General features: G+C 40.3%; 1 protein-coding gene across 1 annotated transcript in view; it reads right to left on the bottom strand.

The window, feature by feature from the left end:
• Positions 1-17,067, bottom strand: part of lmf2b (lipase maturation factor 2b) — a 38,838-nt gene extending 21,771 nt beyond the window's left edge. Inside the window, exons 1-3 of the mRNA XM_065265837.2 lie at positions 16,882-17,067; positions 14,595-14,848; positions 14,384-14,412 (exon numbers count right to left, since the gene is read on the bottom strand). Coding sequence (XP_065121909.1) covers positions 14,384-14,412; positions 14,595-14,848; positions 16,882-16,975 — 377 coding nt within the window. The 5' untranslated portion in view covers positions 16,976-17,067. The remainder of the gene's footprint in view (positions 1-14,383; positions 14,413-14,594; positions 14,849-16,881) is intronic.
• Between the last annotated feature and the right edge of the window lie 3,499 nt (positions 17,068-20,566).

Raw genomic sequence — 20,566 nt, 5'->3', positions numbered from 1 at the left:
CGAATCAGGCTTCTCCTATCGATGCATCGAATCTTCGACTATTCGGGGTCACCCCTAGTCACATTTATCTTTAATCTTTAAGAATGTTGCATTTTCTCTGAATATTTGATTTAATGTACTGTATTTTTCAATTAAATTTGCATTGCACAATAAATTATCTTAGCTGCAGACATTTAAGGTATCTATAAATACTGATAACTGTGGTCAAAACAATAGCAAAATAAATAGTTCTGTATTATTAAATTACAGACAAAGATTTTGAATAGCTACAGTAGGTTGGATTGTATGTTTGGTACGAAATGGGTATGGGGGGGGCCTGACCCCCTATTTTTTCATAGGGCCCAAAATTGCTAGCGGCGCCCCTGCTTATGTGTATTTAAATAAATCTAAAATAAACATATGAGGTTGAAAACACAGCATAGTGTTGATATATGACAGCGCTGAGCTCGTCTGTCTGGCTCAGCGTCAACCAACGCGAAAGACGTTTGAATCTGGCAGTAATGTCTCGTCATTGAACATTCTAAATCCAATATGGGGATAAGGTTAAATTATTATTTAACTCAGAAGGATGAAAATTTTATTTGTAACCATGAATACAAAAATAAAACAGAGGCCCTTGTGGCGCCGGGCATGCCTACAATGATAAACCCGCTTATATTAAAGGTATAGCGGAAGATTTTCGTTTTCCGGGTGGATCACCACTGTTATTGGTCATCCCAGATGTCAATCATTCTGATTATATGTTGACGTATAACCGTCGTACGTGCTTGCCTCTACGTTCGCTTTCTGCACATGCGCACTTTCACGTGTATGTGTGTTGTGCTACGGTTTCAACCATTCATTGAAGGTCGCGTTCTCACTGTTTTTTCAAAATGTCTGAGGGTCGCAAGAGAAAAAGTGTCTACGAATTGTATGACAAGAAGAGAAAGGACTATAAATAAAGAAACAAGACCAGAATGTTTATGGGAGACTATTTCACACGCTGGCATGAGCTAAAAGGACAGGTTGGGCTTCCAACGCAAAGTTTCTACTGGAAAGGTACATTTTGTCATGCTATTTGGAGAAATCCATTTAAAATCACTGCTAGTAAAAGTAGATGTAAGCTATGATTTGCGATGCTAGCCCTGGCACAAGTCTCGAACCGCACAGACACGGTAAACATGCCGACAGAAACTTGTAAACAGAGCAAAGAGAAGAACTGAGCTCCTGCATGCTCTCTCTCTCTCTGTCTCGTGCACGCGTTTAACAGGCGTTCCCTCTCGGGAGCATTTAAAAAAAAATATCGAGGGGCGGTTCTTTTAAATAATTCGGGAAAATCTTCTGCTATACCTTTAAATGATAAATAAAACATTTATTAACAGTTTATTAACAGTTATATGACAGAAGTGCTTCGTTGAGCACTTTTTCCTCTGTCATGCTAATCTCTTGCTGTCTATCCCTCTTGATCCTGACTGAGTAAGCACACGCGCACGCACGCACACCCGCACGCACGCGTGTCTGCTGCTCAACATAATTGCTGCCTTTTGTTGCAAAAGCTAGAAGTAAAGGCTGTGCGTTTGACCGTGCACGTCCCCTTAAAAATAGACTATACTCCAGGCTTAAGCAAGTTTCTAAAGTTGGAGTAATGAAGATGTAATTGCATTTTGTGCAGGAAAATAGATGGGATTAATATCCATTTAGCCAAGACTCATTTATGTGGTCGAATGTAAATGAGTTTTAACAAGTCAGATATCTATTTGATCAGAGAAGTGACCAGGTGTAAAAAGGCCCTATAATAACTGCTGGAATGTTAAATAATGTTTATTGTTAAATAATGTGAAAAGTAAAAAGGACATTCTGAAAATGTAACTCATGCAATGGTGAGAAAACTAGCAAAATAATTAGGAAAATAAAAAAAACATGTTTGGTTGTTCAGTATGCGGCCTTCGACTGAGTGTTTCATTTTATTTGGCTTTGGCCAAAATGTTTCCTTTCAGTGAATCCCTGGATAAAAACGTCTGCCAAATGCATAAATGAAATGTAATAGGGGATAAAGAAATTAAAATGAGAGGTTGACCTAGGGGTGACCCCGAATAGTCGAAGATTCGATGCATCGATAGGAGAAGCCTGATTCGACTACCAATCTCACAGTCGAATCGTCGCAGATGTGTTATGAAATGAGGATCCTTTAATTTTGGCCGTATATGGGTGCACTGTGCACAAATCTGATTTCACATATAACAGCTTTCTCTCAATATATTAATATACAGCATATTATTATAATTCTGCAAATAATATGTGAAGTATCAGCTTTCAATAAATATTTTTAAAATGCGTTAATAAATCCAGCAACCCCTGTGACCGCACGTCCATAAGAGGTTCCTATGTTAATAAACCATTGCCTCTTTGTTTCTATTTAAAAGAAAAAGCTGGCAATTCTGGTTATACTTTCGTTCTTTAAATAATTTCTTTATTTTATTTTATTTATAAATCACTCTGGGTTATCTGATGTATCTATTTGGCTTGTGTTTTGTTTTCGTGCACTTGAGGCATTTTGCACATTTGTTCTGCACTTTGTTACTTCTGACCTTATTTTATAAAAAAAAATGTATTTATTATAAACGTAAATTCTGATCTAATTTAAGTCTGTACATTTTGGATTGCTTTTCGTTGTATAGATTTTGCACTATTGCGTGCTGGCCATGATTGCGCATGCAATTTAGCCGAACGTGCTGCTCTTCGTCTCATATTTAGAAGTTCATCAAACTAAACATTAAAAAACGGATGTTTTCGACGGGTATACGTTTTTAAAATGTATTAAGAACAGACTGGTTATTTTGTCAAAAGTCGTTTCTTTAAATTTCGGTGATGAAACGGAAAATATCTGCACCGAACCTATATTTCTGCCTGACACGACTGTCTTTTTTTGTGATTTAATAATATGATCGGTGTTCACTTTCAAATGATAGAAAAGAGATTCCTGAAATAAATAATATCATCAGTTGTTTCTGTATCTAAAGTGAATGGAGATGATCAAAGTGAAAGCAAGCAGGTATTTCTGCTTTTATTTTTTAAATAATAACGCGTAGTGTCTATAAAATCATTAATTTCAGTGTTTTTATGAATTGTATATAAAGCTTAGTTTTTATAATTTGCATTAACAATCACAAATTATTTGTCATTTCTCATTTGTCGTTTTTTTTGGTTATGACTGCTTTGACGCGCTTAATCTCCAAATTAAATAAAAACACTGAATTAGCCGAGGTTTCCAAGGCAGGATCACCTTTGTTATATTTTTAGGTTTAGTTATCAATTTTTTTGTGTGATGTTCTGTAGATCGTGGCTTTAAAATGTTATGATGAATAATTAAACAAATGTTGCCTTATACATTTTACCTTAAAAATATATAAATGCATCGTCAGTTTTGTCTTCGTTCATCACTTGAAAGACAGTTTTGGTCACTTTATCAGTAAGTTGTTTATGTGTGCTGCTTGTGAAAGAAAATAAAAGTTATCAATTTGTACCTGGTCTGACCCCCTCCCAACCCATGCACACAAATATAGATGATTCGACTATCGGTCGACTATGAAAAGATTCGACAATTCTGATTCGAATATGTAAATCCTTAGTCGAGGACAGCCCTAGGTTGACCGATTTATCGGCCTGGCCGATAATTTGGCAGATTTAAAAAAAAATAAGCTGATTTTGCTGCAAAAATCCAGCAAGGAAATGTTATTAGTGTTGTTACCGTACCACTTTGTTACAGTTTTGCGTTGCCCAACCTGGATTAGGTTTCAGGCCGGGCCCCTTATTAACCATGTGAAGTATAGGGCAGGTCAGACATTGTATGCCTGAATTACAACAGCTTCCAGTTTCATGGTGAAACATCAAACTTTGCCAGGCCGCCAAGGACACACCTTTCAACGAATAGTCAAGATCTTAATTTATCATCGCAAAGTCCCTAAGATCTGTCTGACCAAACAAGATGATGATCTAATAAAATTTCTATGAGCAGTAAATCACAGTGTAAAACCTGACATTTCCTGCTGCCAGCAGGTGGCGCTATGACTGTTTGTGAATAATTCCATGTTGATGTGTTCAGGCCAGGGCACTTATCAATCATGTGAAGTGTGGGTCAGATTAGATATTGTAAGCCTGAGTTGGAACAACTTCCTGTTTTATGGCGAAAAACAGAAATTTGGTAGGCCGCCACTGACACACGCTCCAACGAAAAGTCAAGATCTCCACAATTTAGCATCGCAAAGGCCTTTAGATGACAGTCCAAATGTGGTTTTAACCTAATGAAATCTGTAAGAGGAGTTTGTTAAAGTATGAAGCCTGGAAATGGCAAAATTTGCACCCAAACTACAGAGAAAATTCAAAATGGCTGTCTTCCTGTGGGGTTTAGAGCTTGGCTCCAAGATACTTTTTGTAGGTCTTGGGGTGATACATTATCCTCTCACATTTCATATTTGTACGTTTACCGTAGCGGGGGGGCTGCTCTCTTAAGTTTTTGTAGGTGGCGCTATAGAGCCATTTTTACACCTCTAGTTCTAAAGCCTATTTTAAAAAAAATGTATCACATTTTACACGTATGCAACATTTCATGACTTTTTGAGCTTATTTAGGCTGCCAAAATTGCGATTCATTTGTCGATACTTTGCAAGGCCACCATGGACATGCCCTTTAACGAAAAGTCAAGGTCGTTGCTATTTATCATCACACAAGGTCTTGAGATTAGACTGATGAAATATGTTGATATGGTTAAATCTCTAAGAGCAGTAAGTCACACTGTAAAACGTGGTATTTCCTGCTGCCTCTAGGTGGCGCAATGACTGTTACTGAATTATGCCATGTTGATGTGTTCAGGACAGGACCCTTATCAAATGTGTGAAGTCGGGGGCAGATCGGACAATGTATGTCTGAATTACAACAACTTCATGTTTCATTGCGAAACATCACACTTTGCCAGGCCGTCACGAACACGCCCTTCAACGAAAAGTCAAGATATTCACAATTTATTATCGCAAAGGACTTAAGATCAGACTGACCAAACAAGATGATGATTTGATTAAATCTCTAAGATCAGTAAATCATGGCGTAACATGTCATTTCCTGCTGCATCTAGGTGGCGCTATGACTAAAGCTTAATTTTGGCATGGAAATGTGTTCAGGCCAAGACCCTTATCAAACATGTGAAGCGTGGGGCAGATTGGACATTGTATGCCTGAGTTAGAACAACATCCTGTTTCATGGCGAAAACACTGAAATTTGTCAGGCCGCCATGGACACACCCTCCAATGAAAAGTCAAAAGCTCCGCAATTTAACATCGCAAAGGCCTTTAGATGATACTGACCAAATATGATGATGATCTGATTAAATCTCTAGGAGGAGTTTGTTACAGTACAAAGCCTGGAAATGCCAAAATTTGCACAGAAATCACAGCGAAAATTCTAAATGGCCGACTTCCTGTGGGTTTTTGAGCCTGGTTCCAAGGGACTTTTTTGTAGATGTTGAGGTGATACATGACCCTACTAAATTACGTATCTGTACGTTTTTCGTAGCGGGAGGGTTGTTCTTTTGAAATTTTGCAGGTGGCGCTATCGAGCCATTTCTACACGCCCACTTCTGACGCCTATACCACATGTAAATTTTCGTCACTTCTGACGCGTGTGCAAAGTTTCATGAGTTTTCGAGCATGTTTAGGCCCTCAAAAATGCAATTCATTTTAGAGAAGAAAAAGAAGAAGAAACTGAGCAAAAACAATAGGGTCCTCACACTGGTGTGCTCCGGCCCTAACAAGCGGCTGTCGTGGTCCGCATGTAACTTCTGGTAAACTTCGCTAAGAATAAATAAAGTTCTTTAAACATAGTTTATTTATATAACAAGCAAAAAAAACAACAACACATAGACTACATAGGAAACCAAAACATTTGTTTTTTTCGACGAGGCATTTGTTCAAGAGATCAGTTTAGCAACTAGTCAGATCATTAAAAAAACGAAACCGGAAGTAAAGTTCGGATCCAGGCATGCATCGCGTCAGCGCACGTGCGTCCCATGAAACCGTCTATAGATTTAAACATTGTGTAGAGTAGAGGTTAAAAGGGGTAGACGTACATAAGTTTTACTTCTTTCGACTCCCTTTTGTACATGTAAATTGATTTGTTTTTTATTTTTGTTACTGGAAAAAACAAAGTTTTATTTGGTTGTTAACATGTGGTTTGTTTTACTATTATTAGGGCCCGAGCACACCGGGGTGTGAGGACCCTATTTTTTTGCTCCGTTTATTATTAGGGCCCGAGCACACCTGGGTGTGAGGACCCTATTGTTTTTGCTCCGTTTATTATTATTATTAGGGCCCGAGCACACCGGGGTGTGAGGACCCTATTGTTTTTGCTCCGTTTATTAGGGCCCGAGCACACCAGGGTGTTAGGACCCTATTGTTTTGCTCCGTTTATTATTCTTCTTCTCCGAAATGGATCGCATTTTTGAGGGCCTAAACTTACCCGAAAACTCATGAAAATTTGCACACGCGTCAGAAGTGGCGAAAATTTACATGTAGTATAGGTGTCAGAAGTGGGCGTGTAAAAATGGCTCGATAGCGCCACCTGCAAAATTTCAAGAGAACAGCCCCCCCACTACGAAAAACTTACAGATACGAAATTTGGTAGGATCATCTATCACCCCAAGACCTACAATCATATCTGGTCACACTGATCTTAAGCCCTTTGCGATGATAATTAGCGAAGATCTTGACTTTTCGTGTAAGGGCGGGTCCCTGGCAGCCTGGCAAAGTGTAATGTTTCGCCATGAAACAGGAAGCTGTTGTATTTCAGGCATACATTGTTCGATCTGCCCCAGATTTCACACGTTTGTTAGGGGTCCCGGCCGGAACATGTCAATATAACAATAATCAGGTACAGTCATAGCGCCACCTACTGCACACAGGCGTTGTGGCACATCAATTTTCCTTTGAATATCCACCTATATTTACCCACTTTAATTCTTATCCCCCTGGTTCACTGCTTTACTAATGCCATAGGGTAGCGGTGCACATGCGTGCGAGGGCCCTTCCATCGCTGCTTGCAGCTTTAATTAGGGCCCGAGCACACCGGGGTGTGAGGACCCTATTGTTTTTGCTTCGTTTATTATTATTTTCCGAAATGAATTGCATTTTTGAAAGCCTAAACATGCTCAAAAACTCATGAAATTTTGCACATGCGTCAGAAGTGGTGAAAATTTACATGTGGTATAGGCGTCAGAAGTGGGCGTGTAGAAATGGCTCGATAGCGCCACCTGCAAAATTTCAAGAGAGCAGCCCCCCGCTACGAAAAACTTACACATATGAAATTTAGTAGGATCATCTATCACCCAAAGACCTACAAAAAAGTCTCTTGGAGCTAAGCTCTAAACCCCACAGAAAGTCAGCCATTTTGAATTTTCTCTTTCATTTTTTGACATTTCCAAGCGTCGTACTTTAACAAACTCCTCCTAGAGATTTAATCCGATCATCATCATATTTGGTCAGTATCATCTAAAGGCCTTTGCGATGCTAAATTGCGGAGCTTTTGACTTTTCATTGGAGGGAGTGTCCGTGGCGGCCTGGCAAAATGTAATGTTTCGCCATGAAACAGGAAGCTGATGTAATTCAGGCATACATTGTCTGATTTGCCCCTGACTTCACATGTTTGATAAGGGTCCAGGCCTGAACACATCAACAAGGCATAATTCAGTAACACTCATAGCGCCACCTAGAGGCAGCAGGAAATACCATGTTTGACGCTGTGACTTACTGCTCTTAGGTATTTAACCATATCAACATCATATTTCACCAGTGTAATCTCAAGACCTTTTGTGATGATAAAAAGCAACGACCTTGACTTTTCATTAAAGGGCGTGTCCGTGGCGGCCTGGCAAAGTATCGCTAAATGAATCGCATTTTGACAGGTTAAACAAGCTCAAAAAGTCATAAAACGTTGCACACACGTCAGAAGTGGCAAAAATGTACATGTGGCATAGGCGCCAGAAGTGGGCGTGCAGAAATGGCTCGATAGCGCCACCTGCAAAATTTCAAGAGAACAGCCCCGCCGCTACGAAAATCCTACAGAAACGACATTTGGTAGGGTCATATGTCACCCCAAGACCTACAAAAAAGTCTCTTGGAGCGAAGCTCTAAACCTCACAGGAAGTCAGCCATTTTGAATTTTTGCTGTGATTTCTGGGCAAATTTTGTCATTTCCAGGCTTCGTACTTTAACGAACTCCTCCTAGAGATTTTGTTAGATCGTCATCATATTTGGTCAATCTCATCTAAAGGCCTTTGCGATGTTAAATTGCGGAGCTTTTGACTTTTCGTTGGAAGGTGTGTCCGTGGCGGCCTGACAAAGTTCAGCGTTTTCGCCATGAAACAGGAAGTTGTTATAACTAAGGCATACAATGTCCAATCTGCCCCACACTTCACATGTTTGATAAGAGTCTTGGCCTGAACACATTTCAATGCCAATATTCAGATTCAGTCCTAGCGCCACCTAGAGGTAGCAGGAAATGCCTTGTTTTAGGCTGTGATTCACTGTTCTCAGAGATTTAATCAAATCATTTTCATATCAGGTGAGACTGATCTTAAGCCCTTTGCGATGATAAATTGCGAAGATCTTGACTTTTCGTTGAAGGGCGTGTCCGTGGCGGCCTCGCAAAGAGTGATGTTTCTCCATGAGAAAGCTGTTGTAACTCAGGCATGCAATGTCCGACCTGTCACAGACATCATACGTTTGACAAGGGTCCTGGCCTCAACACATCAATGTTACAACAATCAATTACAATCATAGCGCCACCTGCTGCACAAAGGAGGTGTGGCACTTCAAAGTTCCTTTGAATATCCGCCTATATTTACCCACTGAAATTTCAATCCCCCTGGTTCATTGCTTTACTAAGGCCATAGAGTGGCGGTGCACATGCGTGCGAGGGCCCTTCCATCACTGCTTGCAGTTTTAATTATTATTATTATTATTATTCTTATTCTTCTTCTCCGAAATGGATCGCATTTTTGAGGGGCTAAACATACTCGAAAACTCATGAAAATTTGCACACGCGTCAGAAGTGGCGAAAATTTACATGTAGTATAGGCATCAGAAGTGGGCGTCTAAAAATGGCTCGATAGCGCCACCTGCAAAATTTCAAGAGAACAGCCCCCCCACTACGAAAAACATACAGATACGAAATTTGGTAGGATCATCTATCACCCCAAAACTTACGAAAAAGTCTCTTGAAGCTAAGCTCTAAACCCCACAGGAAGTCGGCCATTTTGAATTTTTGCTTTGATTTCTGTGCAAATTTTGTCATTTCCAGGCTTCGTACTTTAACAAACTCCTCCTACAGATTTTATCAGATCGTCATCATATTTGGTCAATCTCATCTAAAGGCCTTTGCGATGTTAAATTGCGGAGCTTTTGACTTTTCGTTGGAGCGCGTGTACGTGGCGGCCTGACAAAGTTCAGCATTTCGCCATGAAACAGGAAGTTGTTATAACTAAGGCATACAATGTCAAATCTGCCCCACACTTCACACGTTTGATAAGAGTCTTGGCCTGAACACATTTCAATGCCAATATTCAGCTTCAGTCCTAGCGCCACCTAGAGGTAGCAGGATATGCCTTGTTTTACGCTGTGATTTACTGCTCTTAGAGATTTAATAAAATCATCATCATATCTGGTCAGACTGATCTTAAGCCCTTTGCGATGATAAATTGCGAATATCTTGACTTTTCGTGGAAGGGCGTGTCCGTGGCAGCCTGGCAAAGTGATGTTTCACCATGAAACAGGAAGCTGTTTTAATTCAGGCATACATTGTTTGATCTGTTCCAGACTTAACACGTTTGTTAGGGGTTCCGGCCGGAACACATCAATATAACAATAATCAGGTACAGTCATAGCGCCACCTGCTGCACACATGCGGTGTGGCACATCAATTTTCCTTTGAATATCCACCTATTTTTTCCCACTTTAATTCGTATGCCCCTGGTTCACTGCTTTACTAATGCCATAGGGTAGCGGTGCACATGCGTGCGAGGGCCCTTCCATCGCTGCTTGCAGCTTTAATTCTTCTTCTTCTTCTTCTTCTTCTTCTTCTTCTTCTTCTTCTTCTTCTTCTTCTTCTTCTTCTTCTTCTTCTTCTTCTTCTTCTTCTTCTTCTTCTTCTTCTTCTTCTTCTTCTTCTTCTTCTTCTTCTCCGAAATGGATCGCATTTTTGAGGGCCTAAACATACCCGAAAACTCATGAAAATTTGCACACGCGTCAGAAGTGGCGAAAATTTACATGTAGTATAGGCGTCAGAAGTGGGCGTGTAAAAATGGCTCGATAGCGCCACCTGCAAAATTTCAAGAGAACAGCCCCCCCACTACGAAAAACTTACAGATACGAAATTTGGTAGGATCATCTATTACTCCAAGACCTACAAAAAAGTCTCTTGGAGCTAAGCTCTAAACCCCACAGGAAGTCAGCCATTTTGAATTTTCTCTGTCATTTTTTGACATTTCCAAGCGTCGTACTTTAACGAACTCCTCCTAGAGATTTAATCCGATCATCATCATATTTGGTCAGTATCATCTAAAGGCCTTTGCGATGCTAAATTGCGGAGCTTTTGACTTTTCATTGGAGGGCGTGTCCGTGGCGGCCTGGCAAAGTGTAATGTTTCGCCATGAAACAGGAAGCTGATGTAATTCAGGCATACATTGTCCGATCTGCCCCTGACTTCACACGTTTGATAAGGGTCCAGGCCTGAACACATCAACATGGCATAATTCAGTAACACTCATAGCGCCACCTAGAGGCAGCAGGAAATACCATGTTTGATGCTGTGACTTACTGCTCCTAGGTATTTAACCATATCAACATCATATTTCACCAGTGTAATCTCAAGACCTTGTGTGATGATAAAAAGCAACGACCTTGACTTTTCATTTAAGGGCGTGTCCGTGGCGGCCTGGCAAAGTATCGCTAATTCAATCGCATTTTGACAGGCTAAACAACCTCAAAAAGTCATAAAACGTTGCACACACGTCAGAAGTGGCAAAGTTTACATGTGGCATAGGCGCCAGAAGTGGGCATGCAGAAATGGCTCGATAGCGCCACCTGCAAAATTTCAAGAGAACAGCCCCGCCGCTACGAAAATCCTACAGAAACGAAATTTGGTAGGGTCATATATCACCCCAAGACCTACAAAAAAGTCTCTTGGAGTGAAGCTCTAAACCTCACAGGAAGTCAGCCATTTTGAATTTTTGCTGTGATTTCTGTGCAAATTTTGTCATTTCCAGGCTTCGTACTTTAACGAACTCCTCCTAGAGATTTTGTCAGATCGTCATCATATTTGGTCAATCTCATCTAAAGGCCTTTGCGATGTTAAATTGCGGAGCTTTTGACTTTTCGTTGGAAGGTGTGTCCGTGGCGGCCTGACAAATTTCAGCGTTTTCGCCATGAAACAGGAAGTTGTTATAACTAAGGCATACAATGTCCAATCTGCCCCACACTTCACATGTTTGATAAGAGTCTTGGCCTGAACACATTTCAATGCCAATATTCAGCTTCAGTCCTAGCGCCACCTAGAGGTAGCAGGAAATGCCTTGTTTTACGCTGTGATTCACTGTTCTCAGAGATTTAATCAAATCATTATCATATCAGGTGAGACTGATCTTAAGCCCTTTGCGATGATAAATTGCGAAGATCTTGACTTTTCGTTGAAGGGCGTGTCCGTGGCGGCCTCGCAAAGAGTGATGTTTCGCCATGAGAAAGCTGTTGTAACTCAGGCATGCAATGTCCGACCTGTCACAGACATCATACGTTTGACAAGGGTCCTGGCCTCAACACATCAATGTTACAACAATCAATTACAATCATAGCGCCACCTGCTGCACAAAGGAGGTGTGGCACTTCAAAGTTCCTTTGAATATCCGCCTATATTTACCCACTGAAATTTCAATCCCCCTGGTTCATTGCTTTACTAAGGCCATAGAGTGGCGGTGCACATGCGTGCGAGGGCCCTTCCATCACTGCTTGCAGTTTTAATTATTATTTATTCTTATTCTTCTCCGAAATGGATCGCATTTTTGAGGGGGTAAACATACTCGAAAACTCATGAAAACTTGCACACGCGTCAGAAGTGGCGAAAATTTACATGTAATATAGGCATCAGAACTGGGCGTGTAGAAATGGCTCGATAGCGCCACCTGCAAAATTTCAAGAGAACAGCCCCCCCACTACGAAAAATGTACAGACACGAAATTTGGTAGGATCATCTATCACCCCAAGACCTACAAAAAAGTCTCTTGGAGCGAAGCTCTAAACCCCACAGGAAGTCGGCCATTTTTTATTTTCTCTGTCATTTTTTGACATTTCCAAGCGTCGTACTTTAACAAACTCCTCCTAGAGATTTAATCCGATCATCATCATATTTGGTCAGTATCATCTAAAGGCCTTTGCAATGCTAAATTGCAGAGCTTTTGACTTTTCATTGGAGTGTGTGTCCGTGGCGGCCTGGCAAAGTGTTATGTTTCGCCATGAAACAGGAAGTTGATGTAATTCAGGCATACATTGTCCGATCTGCCCCTGACTTCACACGTTTGATAAGGGTCCAGGCCTGAACACATCTACATGGCATAATTCAATAACACTCATAGCGCCACCTAGAGGCAGCAGGAAATACCATGTATTACGCTGTGACTTACAGCTCTTAGATTTTTAACCATATCAACATCATATTTCACCAGTGTTATCTCAAGACCTTGTGTGATGATAAAAAGCAACGACCTTGACTTTTCGTTAAAGAGCGTGTCCGTGGCGGCCTCGCAAAGTATCGCTAAATGAATCGCATTTTTGACAGGCTAAACAAGCTCAAAAAGTCATAAAATGTTGCACACACATCAGAAGTGGCAAATATTTACACGTGGCATAGGCGCCAGAAGTGGGCATGTAGAAATGGCTCAATAGCGCCACCCGCAAAATTTCAAGAGAACAGCCCCGCTGCTACAAAAAACCTACAGATTCGAAATTTGGTAGGGTCACCTACCACCCCAAGACCTACAAAAAAGTCTCTTGGAGCGAAGCTCTAAACCCCACAGGAAGTCGGCCATTTTGAATTTTTGCTGTGATTTATGTGCAAATTTGGTCATTTCCAGGCTTCGTACTTTAACGAACTCCTCCTAGAGATTTTATCAGATCATCATCATATTTGGTCAATCTCATCTAAAGGCCTTTGCGATGTTAAATTGTGGAGCTTTTGACTTTTTGTTGGAGGGTGTGTCCGTGGCGGCCTGCCAAATATCAGCGTTTTCGCCATGAAACAGGAAGTTTTTATAACTAAGGCATACAATGTCCAATCTGCCCCACACTTCACATGTTTGATAAGGGTCTTGGCCTGAACACATTTCAATGCCAATATTCAGCTTCAGTCCTAGCGCCACCTAGAGGTAGCAGGAAATGCTTTGTTTTACGCTGTGATTTTCTGTTCTCAGAGATTTAATCAAATCATTATCATATCAGGTGAGACTGATCTTAAGCCCTTTGCGATGAAAAATTGCAAAGATCTTGACTTTTCGTGGCGGCCTCTCAAAGAGTGATGTTTCGCCATGAATCTGTTGCAATTCAGGCATACATTATCCGATCTGCCCTATACTTCACACTTTTGATAAGGGTCCCGGCCTGAACACATCAATATAACAAAATCAGTTACAGTCACAGCGCCACCTGCTGCACACAGACAGTGTGGCACATCAGTTTCCCATTTGAATATCCACCTATATTTACCCACTTTAATTCATATCCCCCTGGTTCACTGCGTTACTAATGTCATAGGGTAGCGGTGCACATGCGTGCGAGGGCCCTTCCATCGCTGCTTGCAGCTTTAATTCATATTTTGTAATTGTATTTACATGTTCAAAAAAAAAAAAAAAAAAAAACTTTGGCTTAAATAGTGACTTTTCACATTTTAAATATCTGCTATGATGAGGACATTTTGATTATTATGTACGAACAGAAAATCGGCCAAACATATCGGCCAAGAAAATCGGCATCATATATTTATATATCACCGCCCTGGTTTCTAAATATCGGCATCGGCCAGAGAAAAAAACATACTGTATCAGTCAACCTCTAATTAAAATCCACTAACAATTGTTTCTATTGGACTGTAAATGCATGAAATGTAAATGGCATATGCAAAAAAGGTGCCAAGACCCATGGCTAGCCTTTTCTTTCTCATAAACAATTCTCTGCTCTAGACATTCAGAGACATTTTACTTGCAAATGTTCTTAACAACCATGGACAGCATGAAAAACAAACGGTTAGGACCTCATCAGTTATACTCAATGAGACAGCGTGGGGATCAACATGCAAGACAACAAATTCTGGAACTCACCATTCAGAGTGGAGAAAGTCCCCTCCAACCTAAAAAACAAACAATTTAAACATCTTGATGACCAAAAAACATTGGCCACAATGTCAATTACCATGCACTTGACACTATGACCAATGGCTAAATGCACTTAAATATGGCATATGCTAGAGATACAATGCACATACATATATAGCAAAATCAATGGAAATTTTTTATAAAAAAATTAACTAACATTATATAAAGAGAGGTAAAGGGTCCACAGACAGAGGTAGATCAAACTGTCTCTCAGGACCCCGAAAAGCACAGCACCCAGACCGAGCACCACTCCTACAAGACAGATGAGCTCCAGGGCCTGTTGGGGCTCCAGACCCAGAGACGATCCAAGCCACAGAAGGGAAGGGACGGCCTGAAACTGCTCCAGCAGAGATCCTTGCACCTTGGGCATCAGCAGGCGCACAGGAACCATACCATCATCACCATAGAGACCTGACCAGAGGAAGACAGCAACAGAGTCAACATTAAATCAAATGTCACTATTCCAGCCTGGTCGTATAGTGATGTGTGTTTTGAAGAGAAACAAAGCTTGCCCTCACACTCTTTTACTCTGTTGCAAAACGAGTGGCCTGGCTGACAACATCAAGGCCACTAAAATTTTAACCAATGGATGCTAGTGGAAGCACCACACTATATTTGATTTAACTTACTGAATGTCATATTGTGACAGCAAAACTTCTCTTGCATGCTGTTTCTTTGATGACTTTATTACCATTGATGAGTGAGATGTATAAAAAAGTGAACGTTTTGAAAAACAGATCATATTTTATCAGTGATCAAATTTGCAGCCTAGAAAGAGCGTTGGTGACTGATTTTCCCCCAGGGGCTGCACAAAATTATATGTTGTGATTGCTCTGTGATAGTAAAAGCATAAAGCATTAAACTGCATGCAAACATTCATTCAACACGATAATATTGCCTCGCAATGCCATAACGATGAACAAAACACAAACTCGTGCTGTGACTTTTATCAACCCGTACGAACACAGCAGATGTTTGGGTGGTGATAAACTGCAGGGATCAAATGCAGTGCACTTACTAACTAACGCTTTAGGGTGCATGCTAACAGGGAGTGCATAAACAGACAGCGATTCGGCACAGTGATATCAGGAAAGACAACTTTACCATGTTACAAAACAACTTTCAAGGTAACCGAACTTTCTCAAAGGGGATGGCAGATGACAAAGTGTCAACATTTCTGACACGCATGCCACAGCAAGAGGGAGCTCACAGCGTGCTGGTTTCAGTTAGAGAACAAGCTAAGCATTGTGCCAAAGCCAACAGATGAGTCACAGCTACTTTCTCTTCCTTTCTTTGATTTAAGCTATGCTGGCAAAAGTCACAAGGCATTATGGGCTATCATACCTTGCACAAACACACAATGGGAATTATTTGTGTCTAATGGTGGAAGAAATCTTAATTTGGTTTAAAAACAAACCCCACAGCCTGACCTCTTTTCTGTTGTTGTTTTGTTGATGAGCGGTGCTATACTTGACATCTCACTGACATAACTTTATTATTGTATTGCAGATATTGATTAAATTATTATAGATTAACACTACTACACTGTCAAAAAATGGTTCCAAGCTGTCACTGGAGTTGTAACCTTTAAAAAGGTAGGCTACCGTTAAGCTACAGATATATATTTGGTTCAATATGCACCTCTGGGGTATTAATATGTACCTTTTAGAAAGGTATCACTCCAGTGACAGACATATGCCTAATAAATCTTTATGTGGATATCTGTGATATAAATATGCCTCTGTAGTAACACTGTGGTGGTCATCTTTGCTGTTACACATGTTCAGTGCATTGGCAACCTGAAAGGTCCACGAACAGACTACTGCATTTATTTTTCAGAAATACATTAATGCATGGTCAGTTGTTTAACATACAAATTAACCTTGCTGCACCTAAATGCACATGGCATGGTCTGCATGGCATAGCTAGCCTACATATGAAGCACTGAATGGGTCTGCAGGAACAAAAGCGAACAGGCCCTTCAAACGATGACGGGTCACTGTGCTACGCGTACTCAGCATTAACTGGCCGGTTCCCAAACATTCAGCAGTACATGTGGATCAGAATGAGACGCTGTGCTTTATTCACGCGTGGACCATTTAACCTCACCTGTAAGATCTGAAATGTGGCGCTTATAATCCAAAACAAATAGGCTACACATCCAGAGAACGCGCCTTCTGTGTGGAATAAGGGCGGCGCACGAGGTCTCTAATATGAACATTTTAAAATTCAAAAGTTAAAAATGAAACCCAAATGGCGTATTCCGATTTCGCGGGTGAATGAGCAATGAGACCTGACGAATGAATGAATGAATAACCGCAGGAATTACGTTTTGTTTTTGCCAACACCCTACATTCCTCAGCATTGGAGAAGTTCAAGTTCAAGACAACCGTTTCATTACCGCCGCACCCAAAATCCACCATCATAAAGAGAAACGTCCCTACCTGGTATCTGTATGTAGATGGATGCAAAAGCGCACATGTAAATAAGCGCAATGCTCCACAAAAACATGTGTCTGGGCGATTTTACTTCCCCCATCTTGGCGGCTTTTTGGAGGGATGAGGTGTTACTTTGTTACGGCAGCGCTCGAGCTCGCTCAGATGGTCATTGGAAAAATGAAGCGGATTGGAAGGGGTGGAGTTTCTATTGTAGCACATGCGTGCACACTGTTGCGACACTGTTGCAAATCCGAGTCAGGAATTCTCAAGAATTTGATATTTTTAAGAAATTGTTTTTCAAACTTATATGTATTGTACCGTAATATTATTATTACCAAGTAATTTTCGTATTAGCAAACTGATTTTGGGGGACTTTATAGTAAAAATATACTTCCTTTGTCTTTAAATAATACTGCTGAACTAGAAGGAATAGCCTGCCTATATATACCCAGCCAACATTGATATGTGGGCCCCACGTGGGTCCCATCTGGGCAGCATGGGTTACATGTGGGCATGGGCTTCACATAGGCAATATATGTGGGTCCCATGTGGGTTTCCCTATGTGGGCCCCATATAGGTTTGCCCATGTGGGATAATAATGTGGGGCCCTCATGGCACCTATGTGGGCAAAACATTTTTATGCTTGAAATACATCTTTATACATGTACAATCTTAAAATAATAACTTTTGGTTGATTGTCACTTTTAAACAAAGAGCAAATAATATAACAGATATGATTTGATCAGTATAAAACATTTTAAATAAAAATGCTAGGGATGCACCGATACCACTTTTTTGGAATACGAGTATGAGTACTTGCATTTCAGTACTTGCCCATACCGATACCGAGTACTTAATAAAAAAACATGATTTAAATTTACAGGTAATAGCTTTAGTCATATAATTTAACAAAAAAACAAAGGACTAGTTTTCCAGTTTGTTGTAAACTCTGCCTCTTTGTACAACACAAAAGGCATTAACCCCTTACACGCCGCTCAAACATAGACATTTCTCAGACCGTGGTATCGATTCCAGGTATCGGGGGACTTTTAACGAGTACGAGTACTTTAGAAAAAGTGGTATCGAGGCCGATACCAGTATCGGTGCATCCCTAAAAAAATTCATTATTTTTTACATTTAATTAACATTGATATGTGGGCCCCACATGGGCAACATGGGTTTCATGTGGCCACGGGCTTAACATGGGCAATATATATGGGTCCCATGTGGGTTTCCCTATGTGGGTCCCATATAGGTTTGCCCATGTGGGATAATAATGTGGGGCCCTCATGGCACCTATGTGGGCAAAACATTTTTATGCTTGAAATACATCTTTATACATTTACAATCTTAAAAGAATAACTTTTGGTTGATTGTCACTTTGAAAAAAGAACAAATAATATAACAGATATGATTTGATCAGTATAAAACATTTTAAATAAAAATGCCTTTTTTTGACATTTAATTAACATTTATATGTGGGCCCCACGTGGGTCCCATATGGGCAACATGGGTTTCATGTGGCCATGGGCTTAACATGGGCAATATGTATGGGTCCCATGTGGGTTGGCTATGTGGATCCCATATAGGTATGCCCATGTTGGGTGATAATATGGGACCCAAATTGGACCTATGTGGGCAAAATAATTTCATGCTTAAAATACATTTTATATACATTTAAACTCTTAAAATTATTACTTTTGGTTGATAGTCACTTTTATACAAAGAGCAAATAATATCACAGATAGGATATGATCAGTATAAAACATTTTAAATAAAAATGCATTATTGTTTACATTTAATTGTGATATTTGTAATGTTTACCTGCCAATTATTAATTTTAATTTGCACAACTGAGCATGAGTGAAAATACGAAATGTCAGAAAGTTCATCAGTTTGTTAGTGTGTTAATTAAAGAAATGTTTCAAACATTCTGAAAGGAGCCTGATTAGTGGAGTCAGGTGTTTCATATAAGGAGACCTCATTACGATCTGCTCACTGCTACGACACATTACGCTTGACAAAGTAGTCCTGCTTCAAATGTTTTTAATTGTGATGTTTTTTCACATAATATAATATCATATTTTAAACTAGATATGCAATTCCCAAGGAATTACCAGTGCATGAAAATGCAAAAAAGTTGATTGACAGAAATGTAAAAGAAATGTAGTCTAGTAGTTTACCTGGCTGTTGAGATGTTTTAGTGTGAAGCTAGCATGATTTAAAAAAGTTATCATGATGAAATATGAAGCTAACATGAGTTAACATAATTTAGCATGAAGCTAGCATGAAGCTAGCATGATTTAGCATGAAGCTAGCATGATTTAGCATGATACTAGTATGATGCTAGCATGATTAGCATGAAGCTAGCATGATGCTAGTATGATAAGCATGACGTAAGCATAATGCTAACATGATTAGCATGACGTTAGCATGAAGTTAGCATGATTAGCATGATGTTAGCATGATTAGCATGAAGCTAGCATGATGCTAGCATGATTGCCATGAAGTTAGCATGAAATTAGCATGATCCTAGCATTATTAGCATGATGTTAACATGATTAACATGATGCTAGCATGATTAACATGATGTTAGCATGATAAGCATGAAGCTAGCATGATTTAGCGTGAAGCTAACAAGATTTAACATGAAGCTAGCATGAAACTAGCACGGAGCTAATATGACTTAGCATGAAGCTAGCATAAAGCTAATATTACCCAAAGACCCAACCCCCATGTCTCTATGATGTTCGGATCCAGAGATATAAGGCTTTGTTTATTATGTTGCTAGGCTGCTTATATTTGGTTTCTAGGGGCGTGGCTTAATACCTCAATAAGGAGAGAGACTGATTGGATGCCTGAGTAAAATGAGCCCACCCCCATGTCTCTATGACACTGTGCTGCAAAGATATCCATCTGAGCATTTTATAATGTCAGTCTATGGGAAATGTTGCTAGGGTGCCCAAAATGGTTGCTAGGGGCGTGGCTTAATAACTCAATAAGGATCCTAATGGACTGATTGGATGCCTGAGTAAAATGAGCCCACCCCCATGTCTCTATGACACTGTGCTGCAAAGATATCCCATCTGGGACGTTTTTATTTCGTTATATGGGCGTGATTCCTGCCCCATTATAAGTCTATGGGGAAATTTGGGGGCCTCTTACACCCCAGGGGTACAACTTACACCCCATTGTAAGTAATGTTCTTACAGAGCCTGCCAGCCTCTTCAAATGTGGCAAGTCACAAGTTTCTGTGAAATCCTAGGTCTGAGCTACGACTCGTCAAAGTTTGTGGCAATGTTAAGTCTATGGGATTTTTCGGCTGCTTTTTCGCCCCTGGGGCGAAGACCATACCCCTGATCGCTTATAAAAGTCATAGCACACTATTCCCGAATAGTCTGCACGTTTGAGAGTTTGAATGAAGTTTCTAAGTTAAAGGGGGGGTTTAATGGTATTTCAAGCATTCTGACTTATTAACACAGTTATAGAGTTGTTTCCTCATGCTAAACGTAGGCAAAGTGTCAAAAATGCAGTTGGGCGTGTTTCAGAGTATTTCTGTGCCGAATGCACTTCGCCAGGGTTCGTACAAGTTTCGGCTAATTTTTTTCGATTACGGTTCTAACTGACGTTTCAGGGGTTTTCGATACGTATCACTTCTTTATATGGGCTTCCGCCGGAAAACTTCCCCTGG

Source organism: Paramisgurnus dabryanus, chromosome 1 (assembly GCF_030506205.2).
Source record: "Paramisgurnus dabryanus chromosome 1, PD_genome_1.1, whole genome shotgun sequence".
Lineage (NCBI taxonomy): Eukaryota > Metazoa > Chordata > Actinopteri > Cypriniformes > Cobitidae > Paramisgurnus > Paramisgurnus dabryanus.
This window is presented reverse-complemented; position numbering and strand designations above follow the sequence as displayed.